General features: G+C 46.2%; 1 protein-coding gene across 1 annotated transcript; it reads left to right on the top strand.

Moving 5' to 3' along the window:
• The first annotated feature begins 12,575 nt into the window (after positions 1-12,575).
• On the top strand, positions 12,576-18,443 carry lin (protein lines homolog). The gene is made up of 8 exons (XM_089574676.1): positions 12,576-12,873; positions 12,957-13,111; positions 14,085-14,370; positions 15,069-15,304; positions 16,161-16,336; positions 16,451-16,542; positions 17,749-17,920; positions 18,045-18,443. The coding sequence occupies exons 1-8, from the start codon at positions 12,765-12,767 to the stop codon at positions 18,436-18,438; spliced, it is 1,620 nt and encodes a 539-aa protein (XP_089430802.1). The 5' UTR covers positions 12,576-12,764; the 3' UTR covers positions 18,439-18,443.
• The last annotated feature ends 32 nt before the right edge of the window (positions 18,444-18,475 follow it).

An 18,475-nucleotide genomic window follows, 5' to 3' on the forward strand; every position in this document is an offset into this window, starting at 1 on the left:
CCATGTCCCCAAGGCTCCCCTCAGTGGTCCAAATTGTAATTTCATCTGCATATAACGCGTGTTGAATGCCTTCCACCCGGGCCAGTTGGCTTGGGAGGCGCATCATAGCTATGTTGAACAGGAGCGGTGATGACACCGCTCCCTGAGGGGTACCCCGTGTTCCCATCATGTAAGGGCCGTTTAGAGGCTGGGGCTTTCAGCTGCTAAGACCAAGGACGCGAAATTGAATCCCGGCCGCGGCAGCCGCATTTCATTGGAGAGATAGGTACTGCGCCATTTCCTGTCCTCAAAAATCAATTTTTCCAATTGCAAAAAGGCGCCTGTGTACTGTGCGCTGTCGATGAACGCTGTGGTTGAATTAATTAATCCAGAGCCCTTCACTATGGCGTCTCTTATAGCCAAAGTTCAAGTTTTATAAAGGCCAAATACTATACCCCGTTTGCTAGCGAGGTGGCTAACCTTTGGCGATTATTCCGCTCCTTCTTGCTGCGACCGCGTGCTTATAAATGTGTCGGATGGTAATGTCCAGCTGCAAAAAATCGTGCTTTAGCGCAATATTTTGTTTTTAGCAATGCTTAACCACCAGTAATTTTTCACGAAATTTTCAGAGGCTAAATTCATCCCTGGTGAGGATGGCGATGGGACACCATTTACCCCTATAGCTGCCGTCTTGTCTGTAATGTTTCTGCAAGAAAATTTGTTTATTGTGCCTTTCTTCACGCGGATCAAGAGCATTTCACGGATGCTGGCGTTCAAGAACTGAAATTGAGAGAAATAATTCATATGACGTCTATGGACACGGAACAACACGGTGGTCTAATGCGCAGCAGGTCGCATCGCGTCGCGTCGCGACCGCAGGAGTAGCTACGGCTCGCCCATGCCTTCGTGACCAGCCGGATCCTCTACGCCGTGCCGTACCTACGCACCACCAAACAACAAGAGGAGCGCATTGACGCCATCATCAGGAAGGCAACAAAGCGAGCACTGGACCTCCCGGTGGCTACCTCCAACGCCAAAGTGAAGGCGTTGGGAGTGGTAAACTCCTATCAGGAGTTGCGGGAGGCCCACCTCGTGAACCAATATACGCGGCTATCGCAGACGGTTCCTGGGCGCCGCCTGCTAAACCGCTTACACGTCCAACACACATGCATACCAGACGGGACGGAGAACATCCCGGTGCTGTGGCGCCACATGCTCTGTGTCGCTCCGCTCCCGCGTAACATGGACATGGCTTCACATGAAGGCAGACGACAAGCGCGGGTTCGCACGCTTGAGAGGCAATATGGATATAAAGAGGGCGTCTACTACGTGGACATCACAGGGCCGTCGCCCGCGGGATTCTTCACGGCTGCCGTAGTCCACCGGGGAATGAATGTCGATGGGCTATCTTTTCGGGCCCCAAATTCAACACGAGCGGAGGAAGTCGCAATAGCTCTCGCTGCCGCCGATCCAAAATTGAGAACGGTTATCTCAGACTCTCGCCGGGCCTGTGAACATTATCTTGCAGGCGAAATATCACCTCTTGCCTCCCAAATTCTAAGACGCGCTCGAGCCGATCCAACGCGCACAAAAGTGATGTGGGCTCCTGGCCACCAGGGTCTACGAAGCAATGAGGCCGCTGATGCGGCCGCCCGAGCGCTCACACACCGGGCTCCTCATCCTAGCTTTCCTGGCTCAGAAGCTCATAAACCGCTACTGCGGTTCCGCGAAATCCTAATTCATTATTGCGACAGCCACGGTCTCTACCCGGCACCTGCCAAGGGGCTGAGTAAGGCGGAGGAGCGAACTCTGCGGCGCCTGCAGAACTCTTCTCTGTCCTGCCATAGCAAAACACTTCGATCCGAACACAGATGGGCGCTGCCCGCACTGTGGAGAGATCTGCGATATCTTTCACATGGTGTGGGCATGTACTCAGAATCCTCACCTTCCCCCTTCCCCCACCCCCACTCGAGAGGCATGGGAGACCGCCCTCCTCAACTGCTCCTCACTGGGGTCCCAAAGGGCTCTAGTCAAGCGGGCGCGAGACGGGGTCTCATCGTGCTATGTCCCGGACTAAGGATGCCGACCATGCAGCAGGGTTTTCTGACCCTCAAACTCTCTTTGAGTATTAAAGTTTTTCACCACCACCACCACCAGGAGTAAGGGTAATCCCATGGTCCGGAGTAATCTGATAATCAGAGCCCGCACCTAGGTGTTGGGAAGGGGACAAAGTCGATATTAGCGCCCGCCGGATCATGTCTGTTGGGAACCAAGGTAGTGTACGGAACAAAACTTTTCACTCCCGTCAGCTTCTCCGCCCCCTGCCTCATGCTGGTGCAGCATCTTTTGGACAGCGTGCAGCTCGGAGAAAGGGGAATCTTCCGCTTGAAAGCCTGCCCCGCAGTTCGAGCTTTTAGTTGCGACTACTCCAACAATATGGCACTTGCCGTGATAAAGTACCGCCACGCAGGAGCCCCCTGCCACCAGCCAAATGTGGGGACGAGTGATCTCTATACCGTGTCCTTGAAGGTAACCGCTGCTCACATTCAAAATCGAAATATATGGCGGGAAAGCCGTGTGTGGTAAGCTCAAAAATAAGAATACACCGAGGCAAAGCAAGGCAAGCATAGCTCAGGTACTTTTTTTCTAACGTTTACATATTTTTATTTTAAAAACAGCAAAATGTACTTGATGCGGCCTGTGCAGTTGGATTCTACAGCAAGGCGGACCTATGTGAAGGATAGAGCTTAAGCAAAAAGACTATTAATTAATTGAAATTATAACTAATCAACTTTTAAATTTTGGTTTCAGGGCACAAGATTATATTACGAAATTAAAGACGGCCAAATGGAGGCAGACCAAATTTTTAAATTTTCTGAATCGGCGTTGTGCCCCGAAATATCGAGCGTTAAAAATAAGCTATTATATACTCGCTGAGTTGGCTTACCCACATTGCAAATTTACAAAATGGTCTCGCTCGCATTTTTAATGCACTAAATGCAGACTCAGCTGGAGTATTTTATGATGTAAAAGAATAAAACGTGATTTCAGCGATAATACCACACGAAGCGACGCCATTTTGTAAAAGTGAAATGTGGGAAAGCCAATTCATTGAGCTTACAAAAGCACATTTTTTAAAGCTTGATATTTCAAACCACAATGCCGATTAAGAAACTAAAAAAGTGGGCCCCCCCTTCGACATTGACGGAATTCAATTTATCAACATAATCTTGAATCCTAAAAAAGTTGATTAGTAAATTTAGTTAATTAATCGCTTTTTCGTTGAACTCTGCAACGTACATAATGTCCGCCTTGCTGTACAGCACAAGTGCACAAACCGCACCAAGGTATCTCTCATTGGTTTAAAAATAAAAGTCTGTAAACGTTAGCAAAATCCCGCGATATAAGGACGCAGTATGAAAAAGACTGATGCGGATACACTCCAGGCGCACCCTATGCGCATATACTGCATGCTCCAACGGGTTGTTCATACTACTACTGATGTTATTAGAATTGTTTACACAATTATTATCATGACTCCAAGAGCAGGGATGTACGGCATGGAGGTTCGTCACTGGAGGTTTCACGGCATACTTGGAGTCACAATAATAATAATAATAAAACTAGAAGAGGATGACTTGCCAACTAAAATGTTAATGTTAAGTATGTCTTTCAAACCCCATAGACGGGATAACACGTCAAGAAAATTTTTCACGATGTCCACCTGATCAACACTTTTCGAAGTAACAATTCATAAACTTCAATTTTCATGCAGGCGTCATTAGCGTTCTGCTCATAGGCACTCAAAGAGAAGCGGTTTTTCTTTCTAGCGCTGAACTATTCTTCTGCTACACAAAACGCATAACAAAATGACTGACTTTTGCCAACAATACGTTTTGTCACACAGAATTAGAAGTGAGGTTGTGCTGTTTTCGTCACTGCTGCATTCTTATGGTCATGCACTGAAGCAGAGCAGTGACAGAAGAAAGTGAGTCTGTTGGGAGGCGCGTGGGGCCCCGGATGACAGCTGACGGCTTTCTCCCGCACGATGGAAAGTGTGAGCGCAGAAAGGCGCGCAGTACAATAAAAGGAGGCACTAAGAACGGGGGCACAATAAAAAGCAGGGCCAGAAAATGCGCCTCGCACATTTCCCAGATAGCTAATCTCTTCGTGAGAGATGAGTTATCCGCCAAAACAGTTACTCGCATATCTTCACTTTTCTTCACAAGCTATCTCAAGAAAACAAAACTTCTCTAGCAAAACCAACAAATAAACAAACGAAGCTCTCATACGAAACTTCGCAAGCAATTACGACGATGTTTGCTTTTCGAGGATTATTCCTTTTGGGCTACGACTGCCAGATAGTATTCCAGCTTGCATTTCGCGCAGTGAAGACAAACACGCGGTTTATTAATGTCCGTCTATCTGTCAGTCCGTATCGTCGTGACTGTTCTCCACTTTCAAGGGAATGAGTGCCCACCAGAGCAACTTCGTATACCAGCCACAGCATCAATTTATAATGCTCACAATCTTGCCTGTTGGCTCGAGCCTACCAGTGGCGTAGCCAGAAATGTTTTTCAGGGGGTGTTATACGCTGCCGGTAAAAAAGTATAAAGAACGACTGCCTGCGCCCAAACAACATCTTAGTCATTCTTGTGTTTTAATCAAGCCGAAGGGTTAATTAGTTGTTTTATTCATTAAAATTGGTAAATTGGTTTCTGAGGAAAGGGAATGGCGCAGTATTTCTCTTACATTTCGGTAGACACTTGAACCGCGCCATAAGGGAGAGGAAGAAAGTGGGAGTGAAAGAAAGAAATAAAGAGAGAGAGAGAAAGTAAGAAAGAGAGAGAGAAGGAAAGAAAAAGGAAGAAAGAAAAAAAGAAGGAAAGAAGAGAAAGGAAGAGAGAGGGAGAGAGAGAGAAAGAGAGAAAGAAAGAAAGAAAGAAAGAAAGAAAGAAAGAAAGAAAGAAAGAAAGAAAGAAAGAAAGAAAGAAAGAAAGAAAGAAAGAAAGAAAGAAAGAAAGAAAGAAATAAAGAAAGAAAGAAAGAAAGAAAGAAAGAAAGAAAGAAAGAAAGAAAGAAAGAAAGAAAGAAAGAAAGAAAGAGGTGCCGTAGTGGAGGTCTCCGGAATAATTTCGACCACCTGGGGATCTTTAACGTGCACTGACATCGTGCAGCACTGCACGGGCTCGGGCCAGCCCGAAAGCCCGGTCCCGGTTCGGCCCGCGGGCCGGGCCGGGCCTGGACATGATCTGCTTTGCCGGGCCCGGGCCTGAAGTTGCGGGCCCGGGCCGGGCTCGGGCTTAAAGCTGCGGACCCCAGCCCGGCTTGGGTCCGTACAGAAAGCGCTGGTGTCTGACTATTCATTCACTATTCCAGAGTGGAGTACACAACTGCGGCATTGGAGCAGCGACACGGATGAGCTATGGGTTATAGTACGCGCTGACAAAAAAACAGCTTCATTCATTGACTTATTTACTTCCTTATTTCCACGCCGCGGTGGCTTAGTGGTCAAGGCGCTTGATTACTGAGCCGTGGAACCAGAGTTTGCTCCTAGCCTCGGCGGCCGCATTTCTATTTCGGTGGCAAGCATGACAGCCATGTACTTTGTAGTATCATTGCTCGTTGAAGAAACCCAGGTGGTCGAATTGATCCGGAGCCCTCTGCTTCGGTGTCTCTCACAGCCTGGCTCCCCTTGGGCCCTTATACCCCAAAACATAATATTTTTCTCATGCGAGAAAATTCAGGAACTAAAGCACGTTTGGTTTTCTTTTTCATCAGCTGACCCGAACGTCTCGTAAATGAGATAGCCACAAAAGCTCGCGAGAGTTTGTAAATTTCATCTCATAACCACATCTATCCCTCCTCGCTTCTTCATCCTGGTTGTCATGACAAGTGTTTTGCCCTGCAAGTTATCACGTGGTTCGCGCGTTATCTTCTGCTCCACCAGTAAGAGTAAAACTCAACCGGTCTTAATTGGCCATTGATCGTTCGTCATCCCTAAACATACCTATACACTATTAGAAATGCATTCGGGAAGAACATGTTAGTTCAGGGCGCTTATAGTCTTCAAAACACACACCGTGAAATACTCAAGCCTTTTAGCTTTTCGTTTCTGTTGAAAGGCGACCAGTTCGACTATGAGTTCAACCTGTGAGACCGCGTTCACTGAAAAAATGTCATCCCACTGCTTGCTAGGCAGCTTTAATGTTTATACTTCCGGGCGGCAAAATATAACTGATTAAAATCATGGGGGAATGCAAAGTAGTCTATTACGCGCGTATGCAGCCCTTTTTATCTGGCTCTCGGAACTTCGGAGTTTATCTTTGCGCACCTACACGAGATCACTGTCCACAAGACAGGCCTGGCGAGCACTACTCTTAATGACTTGCTTCTCGGTTAAAAAGAACCAACTTTCTGCAAGCCAAACTGTGGTTTCAGAACCTTTATCAGCCAGTTTCTGATCGTCAGAGTGAGCAGTATACCTCAAGCGTTACTGTGAAACGGGCCGGGCCGGGCCGGGCTCGCTAGAGCGATAATTTAGCGGGCCCGGGCCGGACTCGGGCTTCAGGTCTCGGGCTCGGGCCGGGCTTGGGCCTCAGATTGAGGCCCGTGCAGTGCTCTATCGTGCAGACTAATATCTACATAAAATACGAGCGCACACAGGACTTCGAGGACTTGATTCGTAAAGAATATTTATTTTCTCACACAAAAGAAAACACTCGTACGAAATCGCCGCTGTTCACAATAAGGTACCCATGTGGGCTAGTTGGTGTACATCAGACATAACTTCACCAGCGAAAGAATGAGACACGAGGAGAAGAACACAGGACAACGCTGGACACATGGAAACTTGGTAACCGGAAGACCCAACACATAGAAAGTTGCCCACAGAAGAAGAAATAAACTGTTCTGTGTTCTTCTTCTTCTTCTCGTGTCTCGTTCTTTCGCTGGTGAAGTTATGTCTGTTCACAATATATTCACATAATATAAAACACACAAGCTTCTGTTTTGTAAACAAACCGACACTCCTCTTATTTTAGTTTTAACTTTTTAATATATCGATGTGGTGTGTAAATAGCATGGGCGAGAAAGAGGTCGAAAAGAGGAGGGAGGGCTCCCCCCCCCCCCCCCCTTCCCCCGTTGCTTAACTATGCAGATACTAGCACGTTTCTTCCGACCTTTCTTTGGGGTCGCGGGGCCTCGAGCTTCATTTGTTCGCTGACAGTACTTTTCAGCTGGACAGACTCTTTGCCATACGCATAAAGTAGCACCTCATTAGGCGCTTTAAAAGCATCAACCAAGCACATAATAAAAACAGTTTTCTTTCCAACAATGCTCGCTCAATTCCAGTGATGTGGAACGGATTAGAGTAATACTTTGTGCCAGGCGACTTGGTCTATTTTCCTACTGGGAATGCATGTAGCGCGACAGAAAGGACAAAGGGCCGCACAAGGGAACAAGCGCTTCCCGTTCATCTGCTGGATTGCATTTCCCAACTTGAACACACCTTGGCTTGCTCGACATTGGGACTTCCGGAAGCGTTTCGTCTTTTGCAGACATTTGGAGACGACGTCAGACAACGGCTTGCAGCGTTTGTTCGTGGATCAGTGCATAAACTTAGATCAACTGATATTTCCATATCCGAAAAAGACCGATGACTCTTCCCAGAGCGTAAACTAAGCTTGACTATAAGAAGAGAACTTGCTGCAGGACTGTTGAGCCTTGTTAGCCCATTATGCATGCATACCATCCGCCTCACTTAGTCTGAGTTTTTTCCTTGCTCCTCGCATGCACTTTCAAGTTCAAGCATTTCCCACAGCCGCCATACACGGCCAAACGCGCAAAAACCCAGCAATTAGACGTTCTCGGCCCAAAGAAATGAGTCATAAAAGGCACTCTCTTCCCACGTGCGCGTTGCATGAAGACTTCGCTTGACGTCGGCTCCCCGCATAAGAACTGACGCTATCAGCACAGGGTCTTTTGTGTGAGTGTGTATGAAGCAACGCCCCATTTTGTCATACATCTGCGGATAAGTGAAGGAGCAAGTGAGTTTCCTTAAAGGGCTCTAAAAGGGGCTCTCAATAAAGTTGCGGTATGCCTGAGATGTCAGAGGACACCGCTTCACGAACATTCCCAGTCAAGAATTTTTGAAATGCGTTTGTTAGAAGCTGAGTTAGCTGCAGTCAAAATTTGAATTTCAGCGTTTGCGCGCCTTTTCCTCTCCGCAAGTCACTTTTTGTATGTTGAAATATCGGTACTCCTCCGCCGGCTCCACCCACTCAGTCCCATCACCGGCTGCTGATGCGAGCGGAAATTCCTGGGGGAGGGGGGGGGGGGGGGGGGGGGGGGGGTGTAAAACATTTATTTATACTATTTACAAAAGAGGTATTTCGTGAGGCGCGGTGCTTCCTGACCCGCTGGAGCGACGCGGATGACTGAGCGTGATCACTGTAGCTTGTTGACGTCTGAAAGAATCTCTAATAGTCATTTCTTGGCCGACATACGCGGCAGCGTAAAACGGAGGAGGGGAGGGCGCGAGTCCGAAAGTGCTCGGACTCCTCCGTAATCAAGCTTACTCCCTCCCCCTCCCTTCCCCCTCCTCACCGACCAACAGTACAAGCCTTCCTCACCCCTATTCGGTACGAACAAAACGCTGAGGCAGCGTATGAGTATCGAGCCTTCGCAATATCGAACGAATATTGCGTCATTAGTCATCTTCGCTATATCCGGTACAAATTTCTCGTTATAGCCGCATATCTAATTTTTTTAGGCCAACGTATACAGCGCAAGAAGAAGACAAATCGTTTGACACCACTTCGAATGTCCTACGTCAATTAGTTTGGCCGTAACGGACGTTTTAAGTTTCAAGGAGTAAAGGTTTGGGGAACCAAAGGTTGTCGGTGCGAATCCCTATGATACTACGTTCTGATTCAACTAGTAACAGTATGCTCCGTATAGCACTGAATCGTTTGATACCACTCCGAACATCCTACGCCAATTAGGTTGTCCTCAATCTGTGTACCAATGGCACCACCCACTGGTGTTCCATTTGAATGACCGTGTGTTTCATACTAACGCGACCCTGGGTAATGTGAGTATTAGAGCTGACTCTAAAAAATTACCTAGAGCCCCCCCCCCCCCCCCCCCCTCAATATAACATATAAAGAGAGCATTGGGTAGTCTGGCGCCTGGCAAACAGCATTTTTTACCTAATATTTCTTCTCCGACAAGCGACGAAGTGCGCCGTAAAAGATACTCCGAAACGCTGACAACAATAGCTTCTTAAAGAGATTTTGCAACACGCTGTGAAATGGTAAATGAATCGGCTCAATCTTTAGACCCTGATGCTGCACCTGCATGAACCACATGCCGCCCGACTGTACCCTGAAAAAATGAAAATAAAAATACTGCGGAAGCGGTGATAATTACAACTCTTGCGCACTCGGGGACCACCTTCTGTGCATGCTGTGTGTCAAAAGCTACGAGTAGAAGGCGACGGCGTCCAAAAGTCTGCTCTTTCCAAACGCTCCGAGCCAGCCGTGCACGCAGGCTTAGTCGTTGCTTCTAGTCTGTAGCCACAGGAAGTTCTTCGGAAGGAAGTTAGTGAATTAATGAGAGAGAGATAAACTAAACGAAAAAAACTGGAGAGGTCACTTAAGCTCCTCCTTAAGGCGAAAACACGACACGACAGAGTTAATGAGTTCATGCCCACACATGTGGAATTGGTCGTTCTCAACTTTACATTAATAGGTTCTTGGGAGTCCTCACACCACCCCTTCCACAATGGTGCAGTGGTTAATGGATGCATCACTGCCCAGCGATGGCAGGCACTGCCGCCGGTGGGGCTTCTGCGACCCAATTTGCTCTTCCCGAACAACCTCTCGCAATCAATCAATTCTTTAACAGCCACCGGCAACGGTGTACAGTTTGCTCAGAATCTGGTGGGCAGGCTGTGATGACGTAACAAGGTCACGTGGCCTAGGTGGCCTACCTAGATAGGTTGCTCTGGGGTCTGGGGTCACCCTACGACACCCTATTATTCGCTCCCGAAACCGACAAAGGCGACGCCGGATTTTCTGGTGACGGGGCCCTTAATGCATTTATAAGCAGGAAACTGAGAAGTTTTTTAGTGTATCAATATATTCTTCTACTTGGTAAAGTTGTGGGGTTCTTTTTGAGATTGAGTGGCTGATAATGGATGCCAACATGTTGAGTCAACACAATGGATTATTAGGGGTGACGTACGTAGTAGAGAGGCACAGATTACTTTCGACCTCCTGGGATTTTACAACGTGCAGGGAGGTGCAGATTTATGGGTCACGCTTGGAGGGGGCAGTTGGGGGAGGGGGTAATTGGAAACTAGTATTTCCTGCACCTTCTTCGTCGAAGAAATGGTGTTCAGCGCGGTTGTTAAATGTTGATGGTACAGAGAAGGTAGGCAGGTGGGTTCTTGACACTCACAAAGTAAACAAGGGAGGGGAAAGCCTGGGGGTACTTGCTCATGTTTCGACAAGAGGACTTGTCTTTGTCTGGGCAAAGCGTTCATGATTGGCGAATTTAAATATAGGGCCTTGACTCCGAAGAGGAAGGCCCGGTGGGGGGCAGGATAGCGTGAAGTAGGAAGCGTGTTAGAAAAAAGAAAATTCAACAAATGCATCGTGCAAATAGCGCCGTTCCAAAAACGTACTAGTAAGAGTTCCCCATAAATCCGCCCCTGTCATGTGGAGCAACATACATATATAGCGTCTGCAAGCAAACAGCTTCGATCACGATCGACGAAACCTATCTGGACCTCGCCGGTGAGGATATCAGTAGGACAACACTTCAAATTCATTATTTAACAACAAAAAACGTGTAAAAAGCGAAATACCTCAACACGCCATTTTTTTTCCCCGAGCAAAACCATTTAACGAATTTCAAGTAACGCGTTTCGCTAGATTGTCCTTCTAAATATAACACGAACCAATTAATACCGTGCAGCGCAGAGAAGTGGGGCGGCAGTATTAAATGATGTCATCACCGCTGTCAGGCTGAGACTCCAGCCCCTCCAGCTTTCAGGCGGTGGGAAGCGAGATAACGCAATGGTCCTTTTTTTGTTCGTCGCGTCCACCGGCTGGATCCGGCCATAGTGACGGCACGGTGGCGAAATTAAGACCACAAAGATAAGAGAAAAGGAGCGAATTCGGAAAAGAGACACAAGAAAGATATTTTCTCCCCGTCCAGGTGTGAGCCCAGGAATGTCCACAGGTGTACTTGTCACTCCACCGTTACTCTAACATGCTGCAGTGGCGTGTTACGCATTAGAGCGATAGTTCGTCCAAACGCGAGCTCTGAATTGTGAGAGCTTTCACAGGCAGCAGCTAGGTGCGGCGGTTTTAGAAATATTCATTCTGCAATGAGGCGACTCGCACAATTAGTGTGGACGGCCAGTCTTTGTTCGAGCGGTGCTGTTTAGCTGGCCAGCGTTGTTGTTGTTCACCTTCTAGAATGGCGCATACCCACACAGCGAGATCGGCCCGCAAGCGCGCACCCGAGCTTCGTCTTCCTTCTTCTTCCCCTCCTTCGTCGTCGCTAGCCGCTGGGGCAGCAAACCCCAACTCTCTTTCTTACAATTCAAATAACTTTCTGCTCATTTCTGTTTCAAAAGAGTGTTCCTTCACCAGAAATTCTTTGTTCACTATCACTTGAAGTCTGCGGTGAAGCTCCCCCCACATGCAGGACCGCTGCACAGAATCCCTCCATAACAAAAAGTAGTCCGCTGCATCTTTCTTTGTTTCCAAAGCAAGAAGCTAATCGCAAGAAAAAAGTACGCTCTGTAATTTAGTCACCTAGTCAAACATTAAAAAGCTGACTTCATTTAGTGTTGTCATTGATTAGCGGGGTAATACAAGCCGGCGCGGAGCGTGGCCCAGTGTTACCAACTGCTGTTTTTTTTTAAGTTATGTCTACAGCACCGTGGTCTACAGTGAACTATAGTCGGATACAACTTAAGTCTGCAGTGAAGCTCCGCCCACATTCAGCCTCCGCGCACAGAATTCCTCCACGATGAAAAAGTAATCCGCTGCTTAAACGTTTTTGTGACCAAAACAAGAAGCTCATCACAAGAAAAAGATTATAAGCTCTAGGATTTTGACGTGTGGATTGTTTGATATAGTCAAGCATTAAAAAGCTGATTTCGTTTACAGTTGCGGTTGGCCAGCGGAGTAATACAGGACGCCGCGAACCGCAGCCCAGTGTTAGCAACTGCTGTTTTTTTAAGTTGTATCCTACTATAGCAGAGTTGACTGTAGTTGTGTCCTACTGTAACTACAACAAACCTCGTTTTATTCTGTGCATTAAACGCCTTTCTCACTCACTCATGCACAGCCACTTGAACTTAAAGGCGAATATTGCAGGTTATTATCCTAGCTTTATCTATATTTATAGAAATGGCCACGAAAATTGATTTTATAACAGCTTGCAACAGCAGCGCTACCTTTGTAAAACCTTTGCTGTCTTCGGTGTCTTCTGGCCGTTTCTGATTTAAAGCCCGGCAACAGTGTTAAACCAATATGGCTGCGCTCATGAGTTGTTAAAAGTATAGTGTACTAGATTAGGTGCACTAGTTAAAAGATCTGTTGCATCTCGTAGTTTCCTGCAAGATGTTTTGCAAACATTTGTGAGGGTTGTTGATGGTGCTACTTGACCAGCCTGAGATGAAGTCATGAGCATAAAAAAGCCTGCCATTTGTTTATACATGGAGCGTGCTGTGACGCATCTTGTGCTCAGAAGTGAACTTCAGGATGGCTGCGGGGTTTCAAAAAGCGTATGATCGCCTGCTGGCTGGATGCGCTTGTGAAATAAAACAAGACCTGATTTCTTGGATAAACCGTGACCTTAACGACTTATTCGGTAGGAAATACGTATTTGTAGTTATGCGAGTATATCCTGTTGGCAGGGCTATCATGACACGTTGGATTTTAACCGTTTTACAGGCAGCACTTTGCAACGGGAAGACTCACTCCTTGGCTTGACAGCCTTGCATGCAGTGTTCGAAGCGGCGCGCAAGTCATTACAAAAGAAGGCAATATGTCCTGTCATCCAGGAAGTGGTAACCGCTCTCTCACAAAAAGAAACCGCGCAGAACTTGGTAAGGCTGCCGTTTTATTGCCTGCATGCAGGGCTGCAGCAAGTCCGTAAACAGCATCACTCGTACCAAGCAACAGTTTTCATTGTCGCTATATTTTTCTTACGTGCTGAGGAACTGCAAATTGTAAGGCTGATTTTAGAGTGCAAAAATGTGGAATGTCACGTGGGAAATCATTTTTTTTTTTTTTTCTGGGAGTTGCTTATGATACGAACGCATTGTCTGATTGCTCTTTGGAGGGTCGCTATGGTCTAGTACTGATAAAAAGTGGTCCAGTCTGCAGCTGCTTTACTTGCTTGAAATGCAATACAAGTCCTTCCTCTGTTTATTTGGTTCAACTTATACAGCTTACAGTATCTGTTTGCCTACTGACAGGCATGCATGTACAGCTTTGGTCAAAAGTCTTAAGGCCAAAGGCTTTTCGCTTCAGCCACTTAACAGAGACATTACGGCACTATTAAAGACTGGGTGACATTGAACTGCTATCAGGTCTCTTCCTGCGGTAGAGAAGCTTCCTGCTTGACTTGTGTTTTGAATGATCCACTACACAGAGCATTCTAGGAGCATTCATTTCGGTGCAGCTGAATGCTGTGGCCTAATACTTTTGACCAAGACTGTACATACGTGAACACATAATTCTACCTTGTTCAGTACACTTTTACACCTGCGAGTATTGCAGAATGGCTACTGCTATCTCTGTGCACCAGTGCAGATACTTGGTGAAAACATGCGCGGCTGATGCAGGATCACATGTCTCTCTTGGTGAAATAGCTGCCCTTATTTGCTCGCTCTATAAAGAAAGTAACAGGAAATCACTTTGCCATTTTTAGTTATAAAGCTAACGAGTGGCAGCAATTAATAATATCTTGTGGTACTGCCCTAGGCACCTTTTGTTGATGAGTGCATTGGCCTGGGAACTTTTGTGATGCATGGTACATATTCTCTGCATTGATTAATTATCATCTGTGCTGTGCAGATAAACTTGCAGCTAGTGACTGCTGACAAGTTCACGGCCCATTGCTGCCTGGTCACCCTAAATTCCCTGGCAAGATGCAGCATGGATTTGCAGCAGCATTTCTTCAGCGCTCTTGACAAGCACCTTGACAGACTTACCATGGCAAGGAATGAGGAGAAAACACGATGCTGCCAGTTGATCACTTTCCTGATGACAGCAGATACCGGGAGCTGCCATCCAGAAGAAACGAACATCAACAGTTGTCCTGTGCTCACAGTGTCTACAATGCAAACAGCCAACCTGCATGGTACTACGCTCGTTCACCTGCGAGTAGCATTCATATTTCTTGAAGCTGCATCATTTTAGTTACAGACAAATGCTTGTAACTTGGGTACACAATCACTGTCATATTTAAAACTATTTATTCTTTGCTGACTTGAATACTACCTTTAGTACTGCCAGAATGCTGTACTGTGTTGTTGGCACATCACACCATATTAGCTATACATTGCATCAAACTGCCTACACACAACACATTGCCTGAAGCACATGACTGCAATACTGTCTTTGTGAAATATTGAAGAAATTATCAATGGCAAACAGACCAGGCAGAAAGACTTTTGAAGCTTCGAATGTGGATAGACCAGCTAAACTGGCTTGGTAGGAAGACAGCGCAAAAAACGATAACCACAGGGGAGGACAAGACACAAAACAACGCTCTTCTTTTGTGTCTTGTCCTCCCCTGTGGTTGTCGTTTTTGCGCTGTTTTCCTGCCAAGTATGAATAACCAACTAGCCCAGCACCATGTTTTATTGCAGCTAAACTGCCAGCAGCATCATACATTGTTACCTTAACACACATTAATAAATAATCACAATGGACTTGGAAAGTTAGTAAATTACAAGCTCTCCAGTGTTTTACACTATATTCTGTGACCTCGCTCATTTCATGGTAGTGCTGGCATCGCACCTGCTTTGACTAAGGAAACAATTCGTTTTTTTGCAGAACTCTCCACCGCCATCTTGTCGGCAGCTGTGAAGTGTCTGCACATTATGTTGCCACTTGTTCAGGAGGGTGCATCACATGACATTTTGTACCCTTCACTTAGCCTGTGGCTCAGACTGGTGCACAGCCATTCCAGCATGGACATACTGGGTGGCTCGCTGCCTCAACGTCTAATACAGTCGTCCATGGGAGAAGACCCCTCAGTGGCAAACATGGCACTAGAAATACTGGATCGGGTAAGCCAAAGAAAACACTGCTGTCTTGCATGTATATTCATGCTCATTATAGCTTGCAACTGTTAAGCCATCATTGTCGCCTTCTTCATGAAGCAATGGGAGCTTGGCAGTTGTTCAGTTATGCGCCTAGCTACTAATCGAAAGAGTACAGGTTTTTGCTGTGTGATCATTATGCACTCAACATCTGTAATGTAAAAAATCCACGATAATTGCCACTGCCATATTGCAGGCTATAATGAGTGCCATATTACCAGGCTATCAGCTGTAATGACCTGATACCGTCGTCAACTTATTTTTTGTTTCTGTTTCACTACTAAATTTAATTGCAAGAAAAAAGAATTCTCTGCAGCAGACTTGTGTTGCTAAAATTTGAACCAATTTTAAGGAGCACTAAAGACAACATCCATATTTTGTTCTTTGTAAAAATCTATGGCTCTTTCTGACTGTGTTGGTGTTTGTTCAGCAGCAGCAGATGCATTTATTGTTGAGAAAATTAGTTTTAGAAAGGGAAAATTATTTTGCTGCCACTTGATTCAAACCCATGACACCCAGACCGAACAGGACTTTGTGATCACTAGTTGAAAGTGGATGGTTGTGGTCTATTCTCGGGCTGCAGAAAAGCTGTCTCGACATCACTGAAGTTTACCTGCGAAAATGACTTCTTTTTCATTAGAATGTGGTAATCTATGGATACAGATCAACCTCAGTGTCTCCTCTGTGTCCCAAGTTCGCGCAGTAATGTTTATAAGGAGAAATGTGTGCGTTACATCAACTCTGAGCAGCTGGTCAGCAATGATCCTTCAGAGTCGGTTCAAAATTCCAATTCTGTGAAATAATATGCTTAATTGTCTCTCAGGGGCTTCACCCAGTGACGGCAGAAGCACAGTTCTCCAAAGTTCCATCGTGGGTGCCTTCGATTGGACAGCAAGTGATCGATGCCGTGCAGCAAGGCTGGTTTTACAAACTTTGCTGTCGAACTGGTTTTTGTGGATTTGCAGGGACACGTAAGGAACCGAGCATCAAGTGTTCAGAGTGAGTTTTTCTGCTTGCATCCAAATTCATGATGTGAGCTGGCTCACTTGCACAAGTTTTCTGAATTCAAATCTGACTTGGGACCCCTCTGCCGCTGTGTTGTTGATCCCTCAGACAGGGTGTTGCTGTGCCTCAGGGAGATAGCAGAATGATTCGACGGGCAATGCTTGTTTTACTGAAGTCTTCTGCAGCATGTTTACAACAAGGTTTGTACGCTGTTTTGCTGGTTAGTGAAGTTTTTCTATGAGATCATAGCATTTGAATGAACCACAAAAATCCGTCGAGAAGTAATTTTTTGAGAAAGGCTTCTTTTTCCACAATATTAATGTTTTTTTGCTTATGGGCTCATAACAAAGAGCAATGCACTAGTACTGCATGCTGTATTGTGCAATTTCAGTGCTGTAAATTTTGTTCTTACTTTGTATATAACTGATGTGGCAATACCACAAACACTTGCTCTGTAGCGCCATGCAGTTACTGCACTAGCACTTAGTTCTGCACGCGCAGTAATAATGTGCTATTTAGCATGGTGTGTTCAGTGCGCTTAACTTCTGGGCCCCTTTCCTTCTGCGTTTCTTTTTTCCCAAGTCAGGGAAATAAGATTTATACTGGTTTATTGAGGTTTAATGTTCCAAAGCGACTCAGGCTATGAGGGACGCTGTAATGAAGGGCTCCGGAAATTTCAACCACCTGGGGTTCTTTAATGCGCACTGACATCGCACAATACACGGGCCTCTAGAATTTCGCCTCCATTAAAATTCAGTCGCCGCGGCTGGGATCGAACCCGCGTCTTTTGGGCCAGCAGCCGAGCGCCGTAACCACCGAGCCACCGCGGCGAGAAATCAGAACCAGGCACAGTTTATTAAGTTGAAGAGTGGGCAGGCATCAGGATTAAAAAAAAAAAAATGAAACCTTCCTCCATTTTTATGTTCAATATATCAGTTAAGCTGGAAGATGTTGATTTGAAATGCTAGTACAGTAGAATATTGATCCTACGAATCTCATGGGCATCACGAGAAATATCCATATGATCCAAAATTCATATAATTTAAAATGAACAAAATTTGTGTGCAGAATTTACACAGATCTGTTTTCGGCTCACGGGGTTTACATATGGCTGCGCGCCACCGCTGACGTGCAATCGTGTGCTCGTATCATCTGCAGCGGGGAGGGGCATTGTTCATAACATGCGAATTTCTGTCCATTTGCACACAATGCACTCAGGCCATTGTGTCTCCAAGATTCTACTGTACCAGGATTGTATTATTGATATTCTAGTGTAGGTCCATTTTGTGTGACAAATTGAATTTTGAAAAAAAAAAAACACCTTCCCGAGACCTTTCATGTTCAACAATTGACGTTAAATATGGAAATGTGCTATGAAAATGCTACTGACTCCACCTTGTGTGCAGGACTGCAGGAAGGCCTGCCACAGGCCCTGGAGGCTGGATTAGCGTGGCTTCGGTCAAAAACGCCTACAACAGTTGGCACGTCTGATGTGGACCATCTCTTGCATTTATTCCTTGAGCAAGATGACCAGCTAATGGAGTGTCTGCTGAGCATGCTACTGTTACATCTTCACAGGTGAGGAGGAGCCACTCTTGTGGTGGGTGGTGGCTCTCAGTATAGTTTATGAACTGCTGTGGACGTCGTGACAAGTTTTAACACTAAGTGTACTGCCCCTAAGCATGTCGTGCTTACATTCCAGACCTGCTAGTTGGACACCCTCCATGCCTGCTCTCAACCCACACACGATGTTTCTGAAGTTCCTTGGCTCCCTTGGAAACGATCATGTCACTTTGATAGACTTTGTGACGTCCCAGGAAACCTGTGCCTTGCTCTACTTTGTGCGCTACCTCAAGTTGGTGCTGTCTGATTGGGATGCCTTTGTGAGGTGCCACAGTGAACTGGATGGGAGCCCTGAAGCGCAGGACGGGTCCAATCCAGAGACGCATGCTCGACTTGATGTCACAATGGCAACACTTGTTAGGACCCGGATCAAGCTGGAGAAGATGTCACAGAGACGTGATCTGCTACCGTTTAGTGTGGCTCCCCTAGTTAGGCTCATTGAGCAATGTGAAATTATTTATGAAAATGGCTAGAATGATCTGAGTTCTTAGTCACATTCAAGCAGAGAAA

This window comes from Amblyomma mixtum, chromosome 2 (assembly GCF_055824585.1).
Source record: "Amblyomma mixtum isolate Tamu chromosome 2, ASM5582458v1, whole genome shotgun sequence".
Lineage (NCBI taxonomy): Eukaryota > Metazoa > Arthropoda > Arachnida > Ixodida > Ixodidae > Amblyomma > Amblyomma mixtum.